Genomic DNA, 16,393 nt, shown 5'->3' with positions numbered 1-16,393 from the left:
GTAGAGCAATAGTTACATAACTATTTTAATGTTTTTCCCAGGACCAAAATAAAATACATAAGCTAATTATAACTATATGTAAGTAGGCTACCTCAAACTCACGACGTTTCTCATAAATTGGAATGATCAACTTGGAAATCTCAGAAATTACTTCATAACGTTCTGCCTTCCATAAGCCATCCACACATTGTTCTAGCAACTCCAGCAAAACTTCCTGCATTAAGAGAAATGAATTAAGAGAAAATTTAGTCAGGAATTAAAAATAGTTTCAGACAAATTAATTTCTAACCATTTTAAGTTAATAAAGAACAAACAAAAGGTACCAAATTCAACAGGAGTATACTTGTGTGACTATATATCCTTCCTCACTCCTTTCTTCCCTTTCTTCTTTTCTTCCTTCCTGGAGCTAGGGATAAAATCCAGGACCTTATGCCTGTTAGGCAAGCACTCTACCACTGAACTACACACCCTAGCCCCATGACTATATTTCCTATACAAATACCTGAAATTAGAAATATTCTTAAAATATGAAGTTAATGTTGATAATAGTAAACCGTACCTATTTTGTTTATTCACATAACAATGGCTAACTGTACTTGTAGATGGTTACACAATGAGAAGGAATACCTTTAAAAGGGAATACACTGTTAGTTCCAAACTGAGAATGACTTAAATTGACTTGAAAGTAGAATAGTGATTTCTAGGGACTAGGAAGTGTTCTGGGATATGGGAATGGGGGATAAAGATGAAAAAAAGGGTTTTGGATATTATCAATGTGTTTTATATGCACATATGAAAATATCATACTGATTTCTGTTAATATGTACAATTAATTTGTGCTAATAAAAAATAGAGGATGGGGTTGGAGTTGTGGCTCAGTGGCAGAGCACTTGCCTTGCATGTGTGAGGCACTGGGTTCAATCCTCAACACCACATAAAAATAAATAAATAAAATAAAGGTATTGTGTCCAACTACAACTAAAAAATATTAAAAAATAAAATAAAATTAGTGAGGATGATATAATAATAGTTAATGATAGACACCTCCTACCCTGCCAGGTATGGCGACACATGCATATAATCTCAGAGACTCAGGAGGCTTAGGCAGGAGGATGATAAGGTAGCAACTTAGTCAGACACATCTCAAAAAGGCAGGGGAATGCTGGAGATGTACCTTAGTAGTAAACTGACCCTGGGTTCAATCCTCAATACCAAAAAGAAGGGTGGGGCAGATCCAGGAACACTAGCTTATCGCTTCTACCATGTAAGCATACAGTGAGAAATGTCTTCTATGAACTAGGAAATGGACCTTCAACAGACACTGATTCTACTTGTGACTTGATTTTTTATTTCCCAATTTTTGGAACTGTGAGAAATCAACAAATTCTGTTGTTAATAAACTACCCAGTTTGGGGGGGTTTTGTTGTAACAGCCCAGATAGACTAAGACATCTAGGAAATTAATGCATCTCTTTTTTTTTAATGTTCATTTTTTAGTTGTAGTTGCACACAATACCTTTATTTATATGTGGGGTTGAGGATCGAACCCAAGGCCTCGCACATGCTCGGCGAGCGTTCTACCACTAAGCCACAACTCCAGCCCCTGCATCTCTTTCTTTATTCATCCTCAAAGAGTTCATTGCCAAGCCCTTAAGTTTTATTTTCCAATTATCTTTCAAATCTGACCTTTCCTGTCCATTTTTACACTTATTGCTAAGGTTCAAGATTTTGCACTTTTTTCTAATGGAGAGTCCTGCTTCCAGCATTGAGACTTTCAAATACATCCTCTATATATATGTCATAGGGTTCTGATTAAAATGCAAACCTGATCATGTCACTCATTAAAATCTGGCAATGTCTCTGTCATTCACAGAACAGGGACAAGTTATTTCATTTGGCATAGAAAGTTTGCAATGATGTGGTTGAGACTTCTATAATCCCCTCATTCAACATGCCAAGTCTTGTAATTTATGCTTCGATAACAGTGAACTGCTAGTAGTTCTTCGGAAGCACCAGGATGTGTCTTAGCTTCCTGTCTTTATTCATGCTATGCCCTCTGCCCTTTAATCCCTTCAACTTAAGTATCCTCTCTTTCAGAATCCTTCAAGCAGGATAAGCAAGACACTAGATACCTTGTTTCCAACTCTGCTAATTTTGGGGGTAAATATTTATATTTGTATAATATTTGTTATGTCAATGCATCTGACTTTCCAAATAGCCTGTGACTCTTGAAGATCAGGAACAAAGTCTTATTTCTGATGGTTTCTCCAAAATCTAACACAGTGATACTGTATAGCGGGTGTTCAATAAATGTTGCTACTTGAGTAAAGGACCAGTTTATTATTCTGCAATAGCCAAACTAAAATTTCCAGAAGTGAAAGTGTGAACTTTGGGGAATTAAAAATCGGTTACATTCTACTAGTATTTATCCCAGGAATGTAAAATTGGTTTAAGAATTAGAAAAAAATTAATACACTGCCACATAAACCTAATAAAAGAGAAAAATATTACCTTCAACGGATACAGAAAAAAAGCAATTGAAAAACATATCCTCAATATCCATTCATGATATTAAAGAGAACTCGGGAAACAAGGAACAGAAGAAACCTTCTATGCTCTTTGTTAAAAAGCATCTACTTAAAAACTTAAAGAGTAAACACTTTTATCTTAGAATTGGGAACAACAAAATAAGTGTATTATAGTTTAAGCTTACCTGCAGCTTATAACTCCCCTGATGGCTTATATTTCCTTTTCTTTTTCTGTCTGTCTCTCTCTTTGCAGTACTGGGGACTGAAATCAAGGCTTTGTGCATGCTAGACAAGAACTCTACCATCAAGCTACATCCCCTAGCCCCTTGATTGCTTACATTTCTTTTTATTTTTTAAAATATTTTTTTAGTTGTAGATGGACACAATACCTTTATTTGTTTATTTTTATGTGGTGCTAAGGATTGAACCCAGTGCCTGACATGTACCAGGCAGGCACTCTATACCACTGAGCTACAGCTGCAGCCCCATTTGCTTATATTTCTGAAGAGAACCCTAACCCTAACCCTAACCCTAACCCTAACCCCTTTAGTCTCTGTGCTTTTCCTTTTTTCATGTTCCCACTCTTTAACTGTGCACTTTTCTCCATGATTCAGTCCTTGGTTCTCTGGTCTTCACTTGCCATGTTATGTCCTATACTCACCCTGTTTTGGTTCTTCCAAGGATATGACTTCCAGATGTTTATTTCTAACCCTGATCTCTCTCTCTTTCTCTCTCTCTCTCTAGATTCAGTTCTGCATTTCTAATAACCTCACGATCATTTCCACTTTTATAACCTTTCACTTCAAGTTCAACTCAGATCTAAAATAGTTTTCATCATTTTCCCTTCAAAGCCATCTATCTTTTTTCCTTATATCCACACTTCTTAGAGCTACTTTCAACTCTTCACTTCCCATATCCAGCAAGCCTTCCTTCTTTCCTTTCCAGGGTATTTCCTGTATCTTTCACTATTCTGGTTTAGGCCCAAACTGCCTCACCTCTGAACAATGATGGCAGTCTTCCTTCTAGCCTATGCTTCCAGCCCCTATCCATCTGCCTTGATACAACTCCTACATTACCACCAAATTAACTTTCTCTACTTGCTTTCATCTTGTCACTATTCAGCTCAAAAATCTTTGAGAGTAACATCATGTACAGGCACAAGACTTGGATCCTAATTAAAATAAGATATATTCCATGGTTGTATAAATATATCAAAATAGATTCTACTGTCATGCATAACTGAAAACAACAAATAAAAATTTTTAAAAAAATCTTTGAATTTCAAAATTCTACTGAATAAATCCTAAACTTTCAAAACTTCTCAAAATTTGGCCTTGATTATGACTCTTCTCTCTGTGAACCCAATGGTTTTGCACAAAAAGGATTCACTCACTGTGCTTCATGCATTTCTATCTCTTACCTTTTGTTCCTGCTATTCTCCTCTATTAGAATGCCTTCAGACTGTCATCATCCTTCAAACCCCATTCTCATTAATATGTCTGTTCCACCTCAGTTTAAAGGCATCTGTCTCACCTGTCACTTTGCATGCCACATATTGTCTATATTATTCAAATGGCACTATTTTGCTTTTTTGCATTTTGTGTAGGTATATTATCACTTCAGTAGACCTTGGAGGTCAGGGACCATCCATACTTATTTTACAGCCCTTTTATCACCATATCCTGAGTCTTGAACACAAGTCAGGGCTCAATAAATCTTTGTTGGCTGATTGACAGCTGAAGCTTTTCTCTATTCATCTGAATTATAGAACAGGGCATTTACATTCTTAAATACTTTAATGCATGCTTTGCTCTGTTGAAGTAAAAGAATAGTGTTAAATCTATTTTTTTGTGGAGATTTCCCCGTATGTTGACTCTGATATGGCTACTGGAATAGTGATTTAAGGATGGTAGTGTTGCATTTCTAAACTCAATAATGTGAGCAGTTCCAGAGATGAGGCTCTACATTCTAAATAGGAACTGCTCTGCCTAGGCAGGTTCGATATTCAAAGATCATTAGTCCTTAGTTACCTTCAATGAAAGTTAGCTGTAATAATTTTTTAATATAAATACATTTTAAGAAATTAAATTTATATAACTGGCAATGCAGGCCATGGGGGTCTTACTTCACTATAATGGACATCCATCATCCCAGCATCTTCTTTCATTGCTCCTTCTTCATCTATATTGGGAGTAATTTTCTTGAAGGCTGAACATCCATTAGGGAACAATTCTGTGTGTGGGGGGGGAAAAGCAATGAGTAAATTTATAAAAAATGGGTTTGGTGCCATCTTCTCTGTACTGGGAGTAGTTCTCCTGCCACAGCCCCTCACCCCTGAAAATGTACACCTGCTCCAAGTTCCTCTCCATCCCCTCCTTGGTCAGAAGTATTTCTCAGCTACTGAGAAGACCACTAACTGCAGTGGTGCTGAACTGATCAGAGACACTGACACATGAGAGCCTCAGCAGCTTGCCAGTCCCACGTCCCCTGACCTCTTATCCCTAGTCACAGATTACAAATCAGCATCATTTCAAGGAACACTGATGCAATAGCCAAGTTTACTGGGTCTGAGCTGCCACAGTTGAGGTGGCCCTGGGGCTGGGATTGGAACTGTTTGTGAGCCTCATCATTGCTTATGCTCAGAATCCTTCTACGAAGCTGCAGTTCTTCTCTTATGCCATCATAGGCTTTATTCTCTGAGGCCAAGGGACTCTTTTGCCCGATAGTGGCCTTTCTCATCCTCTTCTGTCATGTGAAAGAGTGGTCTCCACACCTCCCATTCTTTCTCCCATGTCTCATCTTCCCTGTATGTTCCTTTTTCTTTACCCCCCCAGCTTGGGAAAATGGTTGGTTTAGGGTTTCACAAAGGGAAAACAAATAAATATTGTATTAATAAAATTTTTTTGGTGAATAACAGAGAGACTTATAAGGATTGGCTATTTTTATGTAAACAGATGTTTGGGGAAGGAGAAAAGTCATAAATACAGGGGCTGGGATTGTGGCTCAGCAGCAGAGCACTTGCCTCACATATATGTGACACTGACTTCAATTCTCAGCAACACATAAAAATAAATAAATGAAATAAAGATACTGTGTTCATTGACACCTTTAAAAATATTTTTAAAAATTCATAAATACAAGTTCTAATCACAAAGAATTTTATAAAGTATTTCCAGCTATTATATATTCTAATAAAAAATGGGCCCAAATTACTTAAAATTTATTCTTGACTATGCACCATGTTCTTTTTCAGGGGACGAGTACTGGGGATTGAAATCAGGGGTTCTCTACACTGAGCTATATTCCCACTCCTTTTTATTTTGAAACAGGGTCTTGCTCGGTTGCTGGGAAGCTCACTAAGATGCTTGAGGTTAGCCTCAACCTGGTTAGCCTCAAACATGGAATCCTCAAGCCTCAGTCTCCAGAGAGGCCGAGATTACAGGCCTGCATCACTATGTGAACTCTATGTACCACCTTCAATGGCTAGTATGGATGTTCCCCTAGTGTGATTTTAAAATTTTTATTAGAACTTTGGTTCTATGAACATTTGTGGTACATCATCTAAACAAGGGGGAAGGTACTTTTCAAGTGACCACTGAATGATTTTTGATAATCATCTCTAGGGCCTAATTTCACTGAGAACTGGAAAAGGAAGTCAGTTCTTGGAGGAGGCCTAGTTTAGAACTTGTAAGAGAGGTAGGAAATGAAACAGATGGCAGGGACACAAGGATGTAGCATTCTTGGGAGACACATGGTGGGATGTTCAAAGAGCAATAGGTTTTTGGAGTTAAAAGTTAGTTCTAGGGGCTTGGGGCTGGAGCTCAGTGGTGGAGCACTTGCCTAGCACATGTGAGGCACTGGATTCGATCCTTAGCAACATATAAAAATAAATAAAGGAGTTGTGTGTGTGTGTGTGTGTGTGTGTGTGTGTGTGTGTGTATGATCTAGTTCTACCACTAACTACGATTTTGGAGAAGTATATCTCCCTGGGATTGTAAAATGTTGCATCACCTATGAAACAGGATTAATAGCTACTTTATGAGAATTAACGAAATGCAAAGTGTTCAGAACAGAGCATTTCACATAAAAATAAATAATGGATTAATATGATCAACAAAGCCTACCAATAAGTAAACTTATTTCCTCAAGATGGAATAAAATAATTGCTGTCACCTGGATCCCTGGAAATTAAGAAGTGAGCCCAAGCTGATAAGAACTGCTGTAGGATTGTGGACCAACTCTTATGGCCAAGAAAGAGTTTAGGAGTTGAAGTCTATGTGGTTGCCTTATAGATTCTGGTCCAAATAATTCTCCTGTGGCTACATTTACCCACATATAAGATGGCTCTAACTTTAGAGTTCAAGGAAAATTCAGACTTCTTCTTCTTTTTTTTTTTTTTTTTGAAAATTCAGACTTCTTATACCATACTTCTGTCAGTACATGAAATAGTTTCCTTCTGACAGTGGCTGAACAAAGGGCTGTTTTAATCTACCATCCTACAATCTCTTTAGAAGCAATGCTTAGAAATAATGACCTTTACTCTCAACTCAAGTATCTGGTTATCTCCCTGAGAGTAGATGTTGGGGAAGAAAAAAAGGTTCAAGAAAGCCAGACCTCAGCTGGGTATGGTGGCACACTCCTGTGATCCCAGAGCTCTGAGGCTGAGGCAAGAGGATCACAGGTTTGAAGCCAGCCTTAGCAACTTAGCAAGACTGTAAGAAATCAAATTAAAATTTTTTTAAATGGCTAGGGATGTGGCTCAGTGGTTAAGGGCCCCTGGGTACTTAACCAGGGGTTAAGTTCATCTTAATTAAGTTAATCTCTAGTGCCAGGAAGAAAAAAAAACAGACCTTATGATGAAGTTATTTTTCAGAATTCTGGTAGAAAAAAGATAATGCTATCAGGGCTTGGAATTTGCCAATTCCTCTAGTGTAAATTAAATCTAATTAGACATATATCTTCTAGGTAAGATGCTTGGTAGAATATGATTATTAATTAAATATCACACTTCTATGAGAGAGATGAATGCCTCATGGGTGAAGATTGGGCTACTATTGTATTTTTGAGATGGAGGTATCACTATGTTGGCCAGTCTGATTTCTATAACTACTGGGTTCAAGCAATCTTCCTGCCTCAGGTTCCTGAGTAGCTGGGGCTACAGGTGTGTGCCACCAAGCCTGATGCCCAGGGTTATTTTGAAGTACACTTTTTAAGAAGGGAGAAATACAGCCTTAAAGAAGAATGACTTTAGGACATTGCCAGTAAATGGATGGACATGGAGACTATCATGCTAAGTGAAATAAGCTAATCCCCAAAAAACAAAGATTGGATTTTTTTTTGCTAGAAATAAACCACAATAAAGCAGGGAGGGGGAAGAAGAGAAGGTCAGTGGATTACACAAAAGGGAAATGAAAGGAAGGGAGGGGGATAGGAATAGGAACTACAGTAGAATAAATCTAACATAATTTTCCTATGAACATATATGAAAATACCTAAGTGAATCCCATCATTATGCCCACCTACAAGAATGGGGTCCCAATTAGAATAAGATATATCCCATACTTCTATAATTTCATCAAAATGGATTCTACTGTCATGTTTAACTAAAAAGAAACAATACAATCAAATTTAAAAGAAGGGAGAAATACATGGGTATTAGTGGGTTTCCATTAGGGAGAGAGAGAGAGAGAGAGAGAGAGAGAGAGAGAGCGCGAGCGTGCGGGCAGAAATGCAAAATGATATTTACTTTGACACACCAGATTTTTAGGGCCATTTTTGTATAAATAAATTAGGTAATATAAGGTACTGAAGATCGATCATAAAGCACTTCATTTCTGAATATTAGCATGCCTAAAATGGTCTGATAAAGACCTCCAGAAAGTTCTACTCAAAGTACTAGATCATCATCTTGCTTCCCTCAGGACTGGCCTAAGGAGGTGCTGGGGCTCCAGGCCAACTTGGAATGTGTCCATGGGAAGGACAAAGCAGTTGTCTGGGCCCTGAAGGCTGAGAAAGGGGCTTTGCTTTCTTGAGTAGCCAGCAGAGAAGGTGCCATTTTCTCAAATGTTACCAGATACCTGGGTTGATTCCAGAACTTGGCTATTGTGAACAATATTACAGCGAACATGGGAGTAGAAATATCTCTACAAGTGAGCAAGCAATAATTTCAGTCAAACTTTGATATTTTTTCAGCAGAAGAATCAGTAGAATAGAGGGAAAGGAACAGGGGGAGGTTGGAGGGAAGAGAAAGGGAAAGTACTGGGGACTGAACTAGAACAAATTACATTCCATGTTTTATAATTATGTCAATATGAATCCTATTGCTCTGTTGAATTAAAAATGTTATTTTTCAAAGAAGACTATGGCATAAAAAAGCTGAAAAAAGTGAGTTTGAAAAGGCAGTTTGCTGAGTTAAAAGCATAAAAATGTTGCAACTGTTAATGTTATTGGGTTATAGCCAATGCTTGATCCTCAATAATTATGTAATAAAAAAATTGTGTTAGGTGATAAGAGCCAACACAGCATCTGATAACTATTTCAAATTTCCTGTGGCTAAGAACCAACTAAATATAGTTCTTGTTAATAAAAATTTCCTTGTTTCTACGAAAAAAAATGTTATTGTATGAACCCAAAATTGCACACTTTGCATGTAAGAAATAAAAATTTCTTCTATCAGTCCAAGACTTTTTTAAAAAAAACTTTGGTCTGTTACTTATAAAATTGAACAACCAGGAAAAGAAAAGAAAAGAAAAACAAAACAAAATACTGGACCACAAATGAGACTCTAGACTATAAATCAATTTTTCCTTTCCTTTTTCAACAGTCTATGAAAAACAAAAGTCTGCTAAACTAGACAGCATGTTTAGTGACACAGTTGATTTACATTTGGGACAAGATTCTTTATCTTGTTGTGAACCACTAACAAACACTTTTTACACTAGCAGCTGATCTGTGGAATACTCTAAATGGCAGAGCATTGGAACTTTTCAAAAGTTTCAACATCCCACCTGATCAATTCCATGAAGTTAAGAGCTAGATAGTAGACAGTGCCAAAGTCTAAAGAAATAAAAGATGTATGCTTTATTCAAAGAAGAAGTAAATCCCTGAAGGTCTTGGGTAGTTAGATCCAAAACTGGGGGGAAATTCCTGTTTATTCAGAATGGATTATTCAAACATCCCCAAATCTAGGATTTTTTCTAGAATGCCATGATTTAGGGGAAGATAAAGAGAGAAACACTTCAATGCCTGTAGTCAGAAAGCATTTTGTGAGAGTCTTGTGTATCTTAAGTAGAAGTAGGGCAAACAACGTTTTGTCTCAAGAGCAGAAAAGGTTGATACCCAGTTTTAGAATTTGTTGCCCATATCATCTACCATAAAGACTACTATTGTGAATTTTCAGCTTCAGAGTTCACTATTTTTGCTCAGTGTATTATCTCAAACTAAATGCCCAATGACTTATTTCTAAGCTATTGCTTCTACATTCTTGAATGCTGTGCTAGGGAAAGCAAGATGGAAACTGTCCAGGTACAGAACCACTACATTGAGTATAAGTGATCACATGAAATAGTGGGGAAGGTTTTGGAGAATATGGTAGCAGCCTGACCCTTGATAACATATCACTGCTAGTCAGAAGAAGGATAAGAGGTAAGGGTCCTCAGGAAAGAGTATGAAGGGAAAAACAGGGATTGGGAAAGAATAGGGAAATAAAAAGCTTTGTGGAACTTAAGCTATCAGATACTGGGTATCAAGACTTGAGAAAGAGAGCAATATTACCCTATAAGGAAGGAGTAGAACAGATTCTATGGAAGAGGAAATTCCATTTCCTGGGCTTAGGGGGGAAGCCTGCAGGCCTGAAGCTTTGCTGAACCTACTATGCTATGTGGTGGTGGAAGAATGCAAAAACTTGACTCTTGCCTTCCCTGGGGAAAACAGTTGTGCTTCTCTCATAAAAGAGAAGCGTGTCAAAGTCTAGCTTCCAGGGTATGTGATCCAGAAATTTTTAGGTTCTCAGACAAAATATTAGTAAGAAAAGTCTGCTTGTTTTTATTTATTTTTATTTTGGTGCTAGGGGTCAAACCCTGGGCCTTGAGCACACTAGACACACTGAGATGAGGTGGAAGAGTAGCGAACGCAAAAGTACCAGCACTTAGAGGTGATTTAGGTAAACAGAAGAGAGTGAGAATCTATATGGTCTCTTTGGATAGAAACAGCAAGAACTCAGGCTGCCTGAAAGAAATTTGAGGGTGAGGAGGGGATATAAACAATTGCATACCTCCTTCCCCTTTCAATTCACTTCAGGAAACAACAAAGAGAAGGATTTGGAACAGGTCCCCCACTGGTATTAAAAGTCACCCCTGGGGGCAGGGGCCCCAAGGCCTACCAACGCAACTATCCAATAGGACAATTTTTTTTCTCTTAGAAAGTATAAACAGTAGAACATCTGCTGCCAATGTGTAAGCTAATAAGTATTATTTTATTCCATCTTGATTAAAAATGTTTTATAATGGATTTCAAGAGAAATAGCTTAGGAACTTAAGAAAGCAGAAAATTTCTGGCAATGGATGAATGTCAGGGATTAACTTTCCTTTGATGTTGTTTTCATTATCAAAGGACACTTGATAGAAAACAAAGAGTTCTTGAGCTGCCCAATCATATTTGTTACATAAATTGGTTTTGGCTAGGCCCACTGGTGCACACCTGTAACCCCAGCTACTTGGGAGGCTGAGGCAGGAGGACTGCAAATTTAAGGACAGTCCAGGTGACACAGCAAGACCCTGTCTCAAAAATGAAATGAAAATTGCAAAGGGACCAGGGATGTAGCTCAGTGGTGCCGTGCTTGACCAGCATGTGTGAGGCCCTGGGTTCAATCCTCAGTACAGCAAAAATAAATAAGTGACTAAGTAAGCAAATTTTTTTTTCTTTTACAGGTCTATATTCAAATGCATTTTTATTTACTCTGTAAATATTTGCAGCTAAATTGCAAAGGGCCCACATATTGGGGAACTATGGAGTTCTCTGACTTGATGGCTTATTAACAGATTGCTTTTTTTTTTTAAGTCATCAATGGACCTTTATTTTATTTATTTATATGTGGTATTGAGATTTGAACCCAGTGACTTGCACATGTTAGGAAAGGGTTCTACCACTGCACTACAATGGCAACCCACAACAGATTGTTTTTAACTTGTGTTTTAGATGAGTAGTCTACCTTGGTATAGTCATACCATAGTTTAATCAGCTAATTAACAAAAGAAGGTGGTTTGGGACCATTTAAATCATTGAAGTTTAAAGAGTAAGCCCCTGAAGACTTTACTACTACCACCCTTTTAGAATACGGTTTTCTAATTTAAGCAAGTAGAATTTCCCAGGTTTAAAAATAGATGGAACCTATAAATAAATATGTAAACTTTTCTTAAGTTTAACAAATTTTTTTGTTTGAAATGCAAAACAACATTTTTCTCCTCCTCAGCCAAGGACTCCTTAATTTCTATGAAGGATAAATTCTAGAAAGCTTTGAGGGTATTGTGATACACTTAAATGTCTAGTTATAAATATGCTGTCCATCTGTTAGAATGTCACAGTTTGGAAGTTAGAGTAGCATTACCCTGTGCTAATATCCAAGCAATCACAGAAAGAAATTACATTTCTAATTCTTAAAAGATATACTTTTGCTTAATTTCAAGGTCTTTGTACTTGTGAAAACACAAAAATTCTAGGGAAATATTTTTCAATATATTTAGCTATTTTCAAAACCTACACTTTTAAAAAACATTTTTTCAGTTGTTTATGGACCTTTATTTTATTTATTATTTATATATGGTGATGAGAATCGAACCCAGTGCCTCACACATGCTAGGCAAGCACTCTGCCACTGAGTCACAGCCCCAGCCCAAAACCTATACTTTTAATGGACGTAATGGTTTGGATCTTAAATGTTCCCCAAAGCCGTTGTGGCACATGCCTGAAATCCCAGCGGCTCAGGAGGATGAGGCAGGAGAATCGCAAGTTCAAAACCAGCCTCAGTAACAGCAAGATGCTAAGCAACTCAGTGAGTCCCTGTCTCTAAATTAAATACAAAAAAGGGCTGGGGATGTGGCTCAGTGGTGAAGTGTCCCAGAGTTCAATCCCCAGTAATAAAACAAAACAAAAATGTCCCCCAAAGCTCATGGATTGAAGGTTTGGTTCCCAGCTGATGGAGCTATTGGGAGGCAGTAGAAACATTAGGGGTGAAGTCTAGTTGGAAGTAGTAGACCACTGGGGCTGTGCTCTTGAAGGGGATATTGGGACCCCAGCTTCTTCCTCTGTTTCTTGACTGGAAAGAGGTGAGCAATTTTCCTCTGCCACATACTTCAGCCTCCATATACTGCCTCACATGGTTCAAAAGCAATAAGACCAAGTGATCATGAATTGAAACCTCTGAAACCACAAGCTAAAATAAAGCTTTCCTTCTTTAAGTTGATTTTTCTCAGGTATTTTGCCACAGCAATGGAAAGCAGGAAGCTGACTAACACAGTGAACATGAAACTATTATTTCAGATTTCTACTAACTAGAAAGATGAGATAGTATTAATGTAATTTCTCTGAAAGACATACCTAAAATCATATTTAGTACTATGCTTAGGATTCTTAAATTTGTCAGTTTAGTTGGAATTGCAGGTGTGTAATTTCAATACTTATTTCTATTGAAATGTTATAGGATGATAATGATAATGTAATGATACATCACTGATATCAATAATGATATAAAAACTCAATTAGGCCTTATTTTAATAACCTATTTTTTCCTTATTCAAATAATCTATTTTTTTTTCATTTTAAAGTCACATATGAGGGCTGGGGGTGAGGGTCAGTGATACAGCACATGTTTAGTATGCCTAAGGCCCTGTGTCCATTCACTAGCTCTAAATAAACAAATTAATTAAATAAAACCAAATATGTACTAAAAAGAAAAATTTAGAGTATACCAATTTCAAAAACATGAACTGTTCAGAAGAATTTCAATATCCAAGTGTTAATTTAACACATAAATAAAATATACCTACACTTTATTTTATTTTATATACTTAGTTGTCAATTAAACTTTTAATTAATTAACTTATCTATATGCAGTGCTGAGGATCAAACCCAGGGCCTCACACATGCCAGGCAAGCGCTGTACCACTGAGTCACAACTCCAGCCCTACAGCTACGTTTTAACCATAGTATTATATTTTGGAAGAATCTTTTTGGATTCTGCACATGGGTGTTATATGAGGCAATTAAACAATGGGACTTAGATGTGAAATGAAAGATACACAGTTAACTGTAGGAATTCAGAAAATTTAAAAAAAATCCAAACAAAACAAGGTTGTAGTTCCATAGCCAAAACCAGAGTAATATGATTCCCAGAAGTTGGTTTCATTTTGCTCTGATATTATTCATGTGTTAACCTTAAAGCAAGTAGCTTGGACACTGTAATAGATAATGGGAGATTTCTGGATTGCAATCTTCATTGCCAATCAGTTTTTAAACTAAACTCAACAGTTTTAGTACTTTGGTGATAATAGTCAACAATACTCTATTTAGAAAGGGAAGCATTCAGACATCTTCCTGAATTAAGAATCTTAAATTAGGAATCTAGACCTGCTGTGTCCTGCAGCTCTTCAAGGGCAAGATTCATTTTTTATACCCAGGTCACTGTACTAATGTTGTATAGAATGTATGGGCAGTTGTTGGTGAAGATGAGGTAGTTGAGTGGAAAATAAGCGATCTGTATTATGTGGAGCTTCTCATGAGCACTAAGAAGAATTTAATTTGTGGCAGCCTTCCAGAGAGACAGTCTTGGAAAATAAACACTGGGCATCAGGCCCAGGCCTGTACTGTTTAACTTACTTGTAACCTCCTATGAAAGCAGAAGGAAAAATGAACAATCTTTTATAACAACTTCTGTTTTTAAGGTGAACATATTTTTCAGAGCTCAATTATATCATATTCTTAGTCACAAGCTTCAAAGATACAAACTTTTGTGCTAAATGAAATTCCCATCTCGGAACAGAAATATCTTACTCTTTCGATGAAGAAATTCTGCAACTAGAGCTGCTACATGGACATAACACATTGCAGCCTAAAAAAGGATGACAGGAAAGAACAGTCAGAACATGCTCAAGAGGTTTTGAAAGGTAATATTTAAAACAAACTTAAAGTAGTCACCTCTGAAAAATCTCCATTTTTTATATGAATCTTGGCCATGCTATCAAGCCAGGTTTTTCTGAGCTCTGGGGTGCTGGCATAGGACTTGGCTAAGCTGTACTGGAGATCAATTAGCATTTCGGGGTCTTTCTCATGCTCCTTCATTTGGGCAGTGGCCATAAGAACAGTACGGATCCTCTTGGTCAAGTCCTTAACTTCTGTGGGAAAAGCAGTTGCCTAATTTCAAAACAAACAAAAAATATGTTTAACAATATTATTGATGTACTCTAAACCTCAGCATCCAATGTTGGGAACATAATATGAGTTTTACCTCTTTTTAACTGTTCTTGGTACTGCATTGTTTGCAGAATGTCTAAAGAGTTTTAAATTAATTATTTAAAAAGTATGCAACTAATTTAGTTATGAAAGGCTCTAAACTTGATAACAATACATTTATAGTACATAAAAGTATGACCTTTGGAGCCAGACTATATGGCTTTAAAATCTCTCTTCCACTGTGAATTCTATCTATATTCATGGAAGTGTTCTGTTGTCATTTACTTATGATAAAATAGCAACTTAAAAATTATTGATAGAATATTATATACCAGGCACTGGTCTGGGTGCTCTTTCATGTTTTAATTTTTACAAAATCCTAAGTTAACTGTTAGAAAATCCTATCACTTCCTCTTAACCTCCACTAGGAGGTTATATCTTTTTTTTTTTTTTTTTTTTGGTACCAGGGATGGAAGTCAAGGGCACTAGACCACTGAGCCACATCCCCAGCCCTATTTTGTATTTTATTTAGAGACAGAGTCTCATTGAGTTGCTTAGCATCTTGGTTTTGTTGAGGCTGGCTTTGAACTTATGATCCTCCTGCTTCAGCCTCCAAAGCCACTGGAATTACAGGCGTGTGTCACTGTATCTGGCAAGTTAAGACTACTATTATTCATTTTACCAATGGGAAATGTGAGGCACAGAGAGGTTAAGCAGTTTGGCCAGAGTCTCAAAATTGACAAATGGTGGAGACAGGGCTTGGACCCAGGCAGTCTGGCTCCAGAGCTAGTGTTCTTCAGTCACTTTTGCATACTGACAAGCATAGCTAACCCATCCACTGAATATTACATATACGAAGTGAAAATCATACTGCAAAAAAACTCCTATTTACACAAATGAGAGGTCAGGAATGACACAATGTTCCAAAAGGTTTAAAGAGATCATTAACCTCCCAAAGTGTTTTTAGCACCAAGATCACAAAGTCAAGAGTTTTCTTTTTAGCCTAATCACTGTTAAGAAAGTCCTATCATTTCCTCTTAACTTCCATAGGAATAATGATGATTATCTGTATGACTCCGAGAAGATGAGGAAGGAACAGGTGTAGGACTAGGGGACTTTTTAAATGTAAATATAATAAAATGTAGAGGCAATTGTTTTAAAAACTGTCTTCTTAAACCCCTTAATAATTATTATTATTATTTACATATATTCTCTTCTTATTCACGAATTGAAATTTCATTTACCAAGGAAAGACAGACTTTGGTATAATAGAGTTTGTTGACAATGACCATTCTAACTGCATAAAACAAAGTCATTTCAGAAATGAGCTGAAGAAAAGAAAACCAATATAAACCTCATTTGCTAAGAAATATTTGCTCATCTATCTATATGATGTGGCAGTAAGGATGGTCACAACTGGGA

The 16,393-nt window shown here is 37.0% G+C and overlaps 1 protein-coding gene and 1 pseudogene across 3 annotated transcripts in view; one reads left to right on the top strand and one right to left on the bottom strand.

Annotated features, from left to right (window-relative positions):
- Nucleotides 1-16,393, bottom strand: part of Dock11 (dedicator of cytokinesis 11) — a 193,047-nt gene that overhangs the window by 18,969 nt on the left and 157,685 nt on the right. For all 3 annotated transcript variants that reach the window (XM_077107462.1, XM_077107464.1, XM_077107463.1), the window contains 4 exons: nucleotides 14,717-14,932; nucleotides 14,573-14,630; nucleotides 4,653-4,759; nucleotides 92-214 (listed from right to left, as the gene is read on the bottom strand). In XM_077107462.1, coding sequence (XP_076963577.1) covers nucleotides 92-214; nucleotides 4,653-4,759; nucleotides 14,573-14,630; nucleotides 14,717-14,932 — 504 coding nt within the window. The remainder of the gene's footprint in view (nucleotides 1-91; nucleotides 215-4,652; nucleotides 4,760-14,572; nucleotides 14,631-14,716; nucleotides 14,933-16,393) is intronic.
- On the top strand, nucleotides 4,868-14,393 carry LOC143639323 (ATP synthase F(0) complex subunit C2, mitochondrial pseudogene; annotated as a pseudogene).

This window comes from Callospermophilus lateralis, chromosome X (assembly GCF_048772815.1).
Source record: "Callospermophilus lateralis isolate mCalLat2 chromosome X, mCalLat2.hap1, whole genome shotgun sequence".
Lineage (NCBI taxonomy): Eukaryota > Metazoa > Chordata > Mammalia > Rodentia > Sciuridae > Callospermophilus > Callospermophilus lateralis.
Note: the sequence above shows the minus strand (reverse complement) of the source record. Positions and strands in the feature narration are given on the sequence as shown.